Source organism: Fukomys damarensis, unplaced genomic scaffold (assembly GCF_012274545.1).
Source record: "Fukomys damarensis isolate Sample0158 unplaced genomic scaffold, DMR_v1.0_HiC HiC_scaffold_11, whole genome shotgun sequence".
Lineage (NCBI taxonomy): Eukaryota > Metazoa > Chordata > Mammalia > Rodentia > Bathyergidae > Fukomys > Fukomys damarensis.
Window position 1 is genome coordinate 44,208,012 of NW_022900923.1, and position 9,569 is coordinate 44,217,580.

The 9,569-nt window shown below is 47.7% G+C and overlaps 1 protein-coding gene across 2 annotated transcripts in view; it reads left to right on the forward strand.

The window, feature by feature from the left end:
* LOC109117688 overlaps positions 1-9,569 on the forward strand; it is a 15,994-nt gene that overhangs the window by 4,775 nt on the left and 1,650 nt on the right. Inside the window, exons 1-2 of one of the 2 annotated variants that reach the window (XM_033762223.1) lie at positions 4,096-4,154; positions 8,361-8,591. In XM_033762223.1, the coding sequence (XP_033618114.1) occupies positions 8,510-8,591 (82 nt within the window). In that variant the 5' untranslated portion in view covers positions 4,096-4,154; positions 8,361-8,509. Of the gene's footprint in view, positions 1-4,095; positions 4,155-8,360; positions 8,592-9,569 lie in introns of those variants that run through there. The other variant, XM_019205867.2, reaches the window with a different exon arrangement.

Here is a 9,569-nt window from a genome sequence, read left to right on the forward strand (position 1 = left end):
GATGCGCTACAAAAACAAGAACAAAACCCAGCTTCGCAGCAAAGCTGCTTTGTGACCTACATTAAAAGGAGCCGGCGTTACTAGAAAGGGCTCAGTGCAGCAAAATAAATGACGACTTTGTCAGATGCATCAGATGCAGCCATGAGAGAGGCTCTGGAATGGGAGGGGAAAGCCCGCGGTTTTATTGCCATAGGATTTGTCTTCAGTGCTGCACTCACAGTGGCTGTGTGCCGCCCAGGCTGCCTCGTGGCAACTCTGCCGGTCCCCAAAGGTTGCACTTTTAGACCATCTCCAGAGCAGCCGTCCCCTCAGTACTGGTGCTCTTGGTTTTCAGCCCAAGCCTTGCGGTCCTCTTGCCTCGCTCTCTTTCTTCCCGCTCCCTCCGCCCTCCGCAGTCTGCTCCCTTCCCCCTCCCTCCTCTCCTCCGTCTCCTCTCAGGACAGTACACACTCACTGTGGAGAACCCACAAAGCACAGAGAAGACTGAAGATGAACGTGAAAGGCACTAGGGAGCTCACCACCCAGGTGATCGTTCTCCACATTACTTCTTTTAACTGCGGACGAGGAAAGAGACCCTGCTAAGAGGGAGAGAAGGCGCAGCACACACGTACAGACGGGCGCTGCACAGAGGCCTGTGCGCCCAGCGTGTTTATTTTAATGGAGCATAGTTGCGTTCTGTTGTGTTATCTGTGGTGCGCTGACTCAGGGAGGTGGTAAGAACGTCTTTCCCCATCAGTTAATTTGTTTCCACAGTTTCTTTTTAATGGCTAAGTTGACTTCATCTTATGACACCTCACAAATGACCCAACAACCCACCATTACTGGGTGTTAAGATGGTATCTCAATTGTTGTTGCCGTAAATGACACAGCAGTCATCCACCCTACGGCGCACACACCCTTGAAGACGGAGTCAGGACTCTTCCCCTTAGTGGAGCTCCTGGGTCAAAGGAGCGCGGCGGGTATTTTCATTGCTTTTGATAGTCACCATCAAATTTCCTCTCAGAAAGATTAAAACAAATCTCTTGCTTGCTACACAATGTCCAGAGCCCTTAGTTCGCCTGAGCATCTCCATTTTTTTTAATGGTTTGATATCATTTTAACGTAATGTCTTTATTAGTGAAATAGAACTTTGAAAAATAGAAGAATGGGTCTGGACATCTGTGCAAACGTTACTGAGTCAGGTAGGCGGCAGTGGTGTTGTACCAGCATACAGTGACAGCTGAGCTGTGACGCCTTCCTGCAGGACAGGCAAGGTGACAGATGACAGCTCTGTGGGACAAACAGAAAAACTCAGAAGCTGGACGGCTTGGAAGGAGCACGGGGGACCGGGAAGCTGCAAAAAGCCCAAGTTCTTTGCAGCTAAAATCTGCAAGGAGCAGCTGAGAGGGGAGGCAGCCGGGGTCACTGGCCCCAGAGGCAGACTCGGCAGTGACAAGCAGCAGGTGGCTCGCACACCGAGGGGAGTGGGGTGCTTTCTGGGTGCCTCTTGCCCCAGCCACCGCCTAACAAGTACATGAAGGGGCCCTGGCTCTGTGGTGTGGTGAGGAAGGGGCAGTCTTTCCTCAAGGGGAAAGAGCCTTTCCGAGTGGGTCGCTTGTCAGCAATAACAAAGCAAACAGTGGGTTCTGCACAAATTGTACCCAGATTGTAGAACTCAAATTAACAGAGAATTCATGGTTTTAGCTGCAATAATTGGGAACTCACAATCTCTGGCATATGTAATCTGCTCAGTCATAAAACAGTTCGTAGGGAACCAAGACTTTCTGTGGCGTTGTCAGTGCTGGCACAGTTGGGCACCTTATTAAGTGGGCACAGCATCGATGGTCCTCTGGGGACTTTATAGATGAGTGGCTTTTGTAGAGTTCACGTGCGAGAAGCTGCGTTTTCCGCCTCTGGCTGATGACTCTGTGGCAAGTGCAGCCTGAGAGCTACAGAGGTTTTAGTGAAGTGTGCCCAGTTCCCGGGGCCACCTGGGCATCTGAAAGCGACGTCAGGCGTCCAGTTCCCCCACACCAGTCACCCTGGCGCGCACTTCCGGTCGTAACGGTTTAACACAAGCAGTTCACACTCATCATGATTTTTCAGGCCGCACAGGCCGTCTGGACCACTGGGAGACTGTCATATGCTTCAAGCATCACAAACCTTCCTTCCAAAGAGGTAGCGCTGCTGCTTCCAATATAGGAAAAAACCGATCCGATGCTGCGCTTTGGATTGTACAAAGTCTAGTCGTGCAAAACCCAATTAAAATGAGCCTTCCCTTTCCTCTTCTCAGTGCTTTTTATTTTGGAGAAGTTGGCATCAGTGCCAAGATCCTACCACTTGTTTAGCACCAACACTATTTCAGGAACACTGTTTTATTACCTTGGTAAAACGTTTTTCTAAGAGTTTCTTAACTCCGTTGGCATTTTCAAGGACATTTTGGATGTTAACGTTTGATTTCTGCTTATTTTAATTTTATAGTATGAAAATTTTTACTTAAAATATCATGCCAAGTCAGTACAAAGAAAACATGTTTAGAAGCAAATTTCTTTGGAAAATTGTACTTATTTTAATAGAGAAGAGATATTAATATTTATTATACTTATATTAATATAATGTATTATATATTTATTATGCTATATTTATTTAGTATAATAAATATAAAAATAAGAGTTTAGCATAGGCTTGTGTTCAAGAATCTTTATATTTATTAGTAGTGTTGATTTATTTTTTTTTTTTTTTTTTTATTTTTTCAGGGGTTTGAATTCGGGCTTTTAAGCTAAATCCCCGGCCCAGTAGTGTTGATTTTTAAGGTTGCTCCATATGATTAAAATTAGAATTTTTGGATTATAATAGTTTTAAATTGTTTTTTCTATCACATATTTGATAGTAGTCTCAATTTTATGTTCTATTATTGTTTCCAATATTTTACTCAATCAATTTTGAACATATAACAGAATTCAGTGGTGTCAAGCCACACATGGTTGTGCAGGCCTGTAATCACAGCACTGTGGAGGCTGAGGCAGGAGAATCACTATGGGTTAGAAGCCAGCATGGGCTACATAGTGAGACCCTGCCTCAAAAAAAAAAAAAAGAAAAAAAAAAAAGAGGAAGAAGAATTCAGTAGTATCAAAGAACTTTTTGATGTGTTTCTCTCCCTGAGGGTTAAAGAAAGGGCAGCCTTAGGATTATTTGGGGACTGATGTTGAGATCCACTACGATTGTCATACATTGTTTCATTATTATTGTATTGCTGCTCCCTCAAATGATTATGGCCTAGAGTCAGTCTTTTTTGTTGTTGATGTAGTCTACTAAAAATCTATATAATCCTTCGCTAGCTATATAATTTGCTGTGGAAAAACATTTTTTTAAGTTTACATATAGAGGTAGTTGGATTTTGAAAATTTACAAATCTAAGCATGATTAACTGTTCCAAATGCCTTATATCCATCAGAGATAGATCTCAGTCATTCAACTGTGTGACATTTAGCACTTCTTACAGTATTCAAAATCATTTTGGTCAATAATCTGCTATGTTTTAAGGATCTGATTTCTTTTTTTTGATACTGGGGATCGAACTCGGGGCTTTGCGTTTGTGAGGCAGGCAGTGGAACCACTGAGCTAAATCCTTGGCTTAAGGATCTGATTTCTGTTTCACCTGCCAAACAATGTCTCCATGTTGTTTGGTGTTTTTATTTGTGTTCTGGATCAATGTTCTACTGTGATGCCATGAATCTTCTATGATTTAGGAAAATGAAGAAAATTCCTGTTAAAATGTAGGTCCTTTTCTTGGATCATCTCCTGAATGCTAGCTTCTGTCTTGCCAAAAACAAAATTACGTCTGTGTGTTCAACAGCATGCCAATATTTTCCTCACCATACACAATGTTTTTTTGCACCATTAGTAACATTTTCAAATCAGATTTGAAATTTGAATATTTAGCATTACCACTGATGCTTATTTCAGATTCTTCAAGCTTCCTAAAAAAATGTGCTAAATCCTCCCACTTTGCATTTCCCCCTCCTTTTCCAGTTGTTTTTCCATCCACAGAGGCTGGCAAAGTGCAGAAGTTTGATAAAGTAACCAGAATCCAGAGATTGGCTCTCCCACTGCTTGGCGAACATCAAGGCCAGTCATAATTTCAAAAGCTTCTAATTGCGTTGTCTTTTTGTAAGGTAAAAATTTTCAACCAGAGAATGCAGTTGTTTCATATTCGAACTATGTGACCATGTACTCGCATTTTTTCATTTTAAAAATCCAGTTTTAAAAAAATTTATTGATTATATATGACCATGGAATTCACGTTCTGCTCACATTTCTGTGACACATTCACTGAAACCAACACCTCTGAGCTCTGTTTCTGTTTCCTTTTCATTATTCCATGTCCCCCCCACAAATTTATTTAACATTTTGAATATTTCACTTTTTCTCTTTGTGGCATTTCATTTTCTGTTTCTGGTTCAATATTTTTTCTTTTCAATATCCTGGGATGACTAACGTGTTAGCTTGTTGAATATTAGAATTTATAACTTAAAAAAAATAATGTGTAGGGCCAGGGATTTAGCTCCGTGGCACCATGCCCGCCTCACAAGTGCAGCCAGTACCAAAATAATAAGAAGAAGGAGGAGGAGGAGGAGAAGAAGGCGGAGAAGAAGAAGTAGTTATAAACCAGGCATGGTGGAGGATACCAGTAATCTCAGTACTCTGAGAGGCTGAGACAGGAGGATCTCAAGCTCAAGCCCATCCTTGAGCAGTTTAGCAACTTAGCGAGACCCTGACTCAAGATTAAAAAAAAAGGAACTGAGAAAAAGGCTCAGTGTAAAGGCCCTGGGTTCAGTCCCCAGTACTGAAACACACACACACACACACACACACACACACACACACACACACACACACTTTTGGTGTCACCAATTAAACAAAAATGTTTAAAAAAAAAAACCCAAACCCTCAAAATAATGCCCTATAATGTCAAGCAGCCTGTGTAGGAAAGGGACAGCGGGCTCAGATTGTGACCTTCGTGGTCCTCGGCTGTGACCTTGAGCCACCCGCCCCATGGCTGCGGGTGAGGGTGAGCGAGAGCTGGGCATGGAGCGCAGCGGGCATTTCTGTCGGCCCCTCCTTTCCGCAGAAGCCCAGGCTGCTTTCCAGTCCCGCGGAGCCACCGGGCTGGGACCCACAAGCGCGCCCGGAAGTCAGCCTCCTGGGACTCGCAGTTTCTGTTGAGAAAGGAAAATTTGCAGTAACCACCGAGAGCGAGAGCGTGTCCTTCCCAGAACCTCGCCTGGGTGCCGCCCCTGCCGCTGATGCCATCGCTCTGTGGCCCTGGGAAGGAGTGGAGCCATTTGTCCCAGCAAACCGGGCAGGGAAGCTGAGTCAGGAGCGTCTCAGGCCACAAAGGACAGATGTCTAGAGAGCAGGTGCCTGGCCACACTGTCTTTCCAGGCCGGGCCCCTCCGTCCCTCCCCTCGCCCCAGGTGTGTGCCGCCCACCCGTCCCTCACCTGCAGTGCAGACGTTCGCAGGAGGCCCAGCTGCCGCTTCCCTGGGGTGTTCGCAGCACAGCACAGCACAGCACGCTCCTCTGCCTTTCCACGCTGTCGCCCAAGCTGGAAAGGACTCGCCCCTCGCTCCGATCTAAGAGCCCTCTTCCTGTTCCCTGTCACCCACCCTTGCTTCTCCCTGCTGTGTTGGGGTGGACAGGGCCCAAGTCGGCTTGTCAGCCCTCCCAGCCTGCCTCCCACGCCGGGCACAGACCATGTTCAAGCCGGTTTGGCTGGACTGAACTTTTCCCTTTGGTTTTAGAGTTAGGATTAGTCGGTGGTACTTCTTATTGTAGGTGCATATTTTGAGAGAGGATCTCGTTAAGTCACTAAGTTGCCTAGGCTGGGCTCAAACCTGCAACCTTCCTGCCTCAGCCTCCTAGTTGCATTTTCAGGTGTGTGCTGCCTCCTTTGATTTTTTAATATCTATCCCACCCTTGGTGTAGATACAGGTTCTTGTTTCCTTGAGGTGGAAGTTTAAAAATAAAAATGATTACGTGTTCGTAACATGTCTAACTTCCACAAAGTTGTGTACACATTTCCGCATGCTTCAGTGATATGTTGTGTTGCTTGGACTGAATGTGCCTTTAGCCAAGTGAGTGAAAACACTTCGGTGGAGCCTTCAGAGCCTGGTAGCCAGTGAGGAGGCAGCCGGGCAGTGGACCTTGGATGGCAGCAGGCGCTGGTCAGCTGCGGCTCGGGGTTCCTCCTCCAGGCTCCGCCTCAGGCCCTGAGCTCCGCCCCTCCGTTGCCTGGCCCCCTGGCGGTTTTGAGCTCTGCTTTTCAGGGCTGATTATTCTGCGGTTAAGGTCTTGTTTTCAGAGAAAAAGGATTATTGAGAAACCAAACAGCTACTGTTTAAGTGGGTTATATCTATTTATAGACCATATTAGAAATAAAAACTGAGGAATTTAAAAAATATTTAGTAAATCCGTTTGAAAAAAAAGCAATAGCTGGGCAAGGTGGCACCTGCCTGTAATCCCAGTGGATTGGGAGGGTGAAGCAGAAGGGTCACGAGTTCAAGGCCAGCCTGAGCAACTTAGCAAGGCCTTGTTTCGAAAAAAAGAGCTGGGTGTAGTTCAGCGGTAGAGTGCGTCTGAGTGTGATTCCTAGTACCACAGAAAAGTGGCAGTACCACTTTTCCTAGTACCATTCCATCTTAGCATATTTCACGAAAATGGCTATATTTCGTAAAACATAAAAAAGTTCATGTGGTGAGAAGCCCCAGTCGACATTTTTGCAAGTCTTACTGTTAATGTCAAGCTCGATCAAAGAAAGCTGGATTCTCAGGTCTGTGTTGGTATTCAGTCCCTTTCTCTACCAGGTTGGACAGGGTTAAGGAAACTCCGCTGTATACTCGAGAGAGAGACTCAGCGAAAAAAGTAACTGGTATTTGGCTTTTATTTTGTTTTGTTTTTTGAGACAGGGTCTTGCTATGTGGTTCAGGCTGGCCTTGATCTCACCATGTAGCCCAGGTTGGTCTCGAACTCACAGTGACTTTCCTGGCTCAGCCTCCTACGTGGTGGGATTACAGATGTGTGCCACGGTACCTGGCACAAATCTTCATGCTTTGATGAGCATTTTGATTTTTAGAAACAGCCACGGACCAGTCAATCTGGCTTATAATATGGGTTATCGAGTTGGATAACCGTACATATTGGATTTTTAAAAAGTAACACCAACTTCCTAAAATATGAATTGCAAATCTACTTTAAGACCATTCCCCCATCTGACACGTGTTCACACATGTGTGAAATGATACTTGTACAAGTTTTACAATTGCCCATCATCTGAAGAATGATAATCGGAAACAGTCTGAGTGTGCGTTGCTAGGAAACCAATTAAAGTCACCAGTGGGCATCTGTACCTCAGGTCACGCTGCCGCTGGAAAAAACAGGAAGAGAAGGTTCTGTACATATCAATAGCGATCAGCTCCAAGATACGGTAAAGAAGTGAGGCGGAGAACACTGTGTATCATGTGGTATCACCTGCAGGAAAATGTTTAAAGTGGGGGCACCAGTGCGCCTGAACCAGTAGCTCACCACGCCTCCTGTCTTTCAGTCTTAAGTTATATTAGTGTTGCTTGATGAAACCGGAACTTTAAATGCCCCAAACTGAAGACTTGCCTTCTTCTCGCTGGGCCTCGTTCCTCTTCTCATTCTGCCGTGTTTTGCAAATGGAGAAACCAAGTCCAAGCGAGGTGGAGAGACCCGTCCACGTCTCCCGGGCTCTGGGTCCAGCCCCGGCTTTCTGCCAGGACGTGGGGGGAGCAGAGGTCTTTTGTGCACCCCTCTCCACCTCACCCCTAAGCGGGCACAGAGGCCTGGCAGGGTGAGTGCCCAACGGTGGCTGGGAAGAGTCCCTGCCCCACCCTCCTCTCCTCCTCCCGGGGCCTCCACGTCCTCCTGCAGTCCCAGGTGCTCTGCCCTGGTCCTGAAATCACCACCGCACACTTCACGCATCACCTGCTTTAGCACAGTGATCGAAGGTGTTTCGAACAAGTTCTCCTTCAAAGGGTAAAGGCTGGGCATCCCCTGAGATGTCTGGGGTGCCGGCACCCCAAAGTTCCGGCACACATGGGGTGATCATAGGCCACTATGAGTCATTTTGGGGTCATTCACTCACTCATTGATTGATTGACTTAGTGACTCATTCAACCAACAAATTATTTTAAACTCCTTCATTGTATGAAGCTCTGCTCTGGGCACGGGGGATACAGTGAGGGCCAGAGGGAGCAGGTGTCTGCTCTGAAGGCCGGTCTGAAGATGCCTGTCAGAGAGAGGCACAATCTCACACTTTGGGGTCCCCTACCATGGTGAGTTTTCCACTCGCCCCTCAGGTTCCCATGAGGAGGAAGAGATGAGGTGGAGAAGTGGAGGCATCAGCGGCCAGGGGCCCCGAGTCCGCCTCTGCTGAATACCTCTGAGAATCTGCTTCCAGCTGAAGGGCGCCACTTGCCCCCAAACCCCCTGGACGTCCTTGGGTGAGATGGGTTGGACCAATCACAGCTTTCAGGACTTGGGAGCCAGCAGTGCCTCCCCAGAGAGCCTCAGTCAGGTGCTCCCAGCAGGTAAGGACAGCAGAAAAACCCCCAGAGCAAAATGATTGTCGCTTACTGTTCAACAGCAGGCTGAGCATTCGGCTCTTTAAAACAAAGCGAAACAAAACAGAACTCTGTGAGGTAGGTGTTCTTATGTCCACTTCACAGGTGAAGAGAGTGAGGCTCAGAGAGGGTGCGTCTGTCCCGAGATCACACAGACAGGCTGCTGGATGTGAGCTCATGTCCACGCAAGCTCTGTCCACCCAGCCCTCTCTCCCCTGCCTCCCAGGGAGCTGCTTCCCTTCTGTCCTGGGTGGCCACCCTCATGCTGCCTGCTCCCCATGGTGGACAGGCATGCCCAGCCCCGCCCGCCTCGCCAGCCAGTGACTCACAGCCCCTGTCCTTGTCTGGGTCATGTGTTCTGTTCCCTACCTCACTTCTCTGCCATTGAAACCCGTGACTCAGTGCCTCATACTGGGTGACTCGCATTCAGTGACAGGCACAGGGGAGATCTGGCTTCCAAAATCCCCTGTGACAGGGGCCGCTGAAGGTCTAGCAGAAGGGGCCATGGGCAGAAAGAGGAACTGAGCTGTCCAGGAGCTGGCGCGTGACTCCACCTGGCTCGGTGCTCCAAGAAACCCCGATTCCTAGAGCCCACGACCTGAGAACAGATTGCCATAGCGATGCGATGGGTCCCTTCCACCATCCTAGCAGCAGTCTCTGCCTCAGAGCGTCTGTGTAGCCACCTCCCCGGACGCGTGGCCAGAGTTGCCACCAGCCAGGACGGCAGTCATCAGCTCCACTTAAGGGAGGGGGCAACAGGCAGGGCCTGAGTGCTGGTGGAGAGAGCTCTGGGTTTGGACTGTGGGCCTGGCTGTGGCGTTTATCTCTGGCAAGTGCCTTCCCCTGAGTCTCCTCACCTCAGTGATCTGTGATTCCTGCTAAGATTCCTGGCCTGGAGAAGGGATGGGCTGGGATGGGCTGGGATGGGCTGGGATGGGCTGGGAT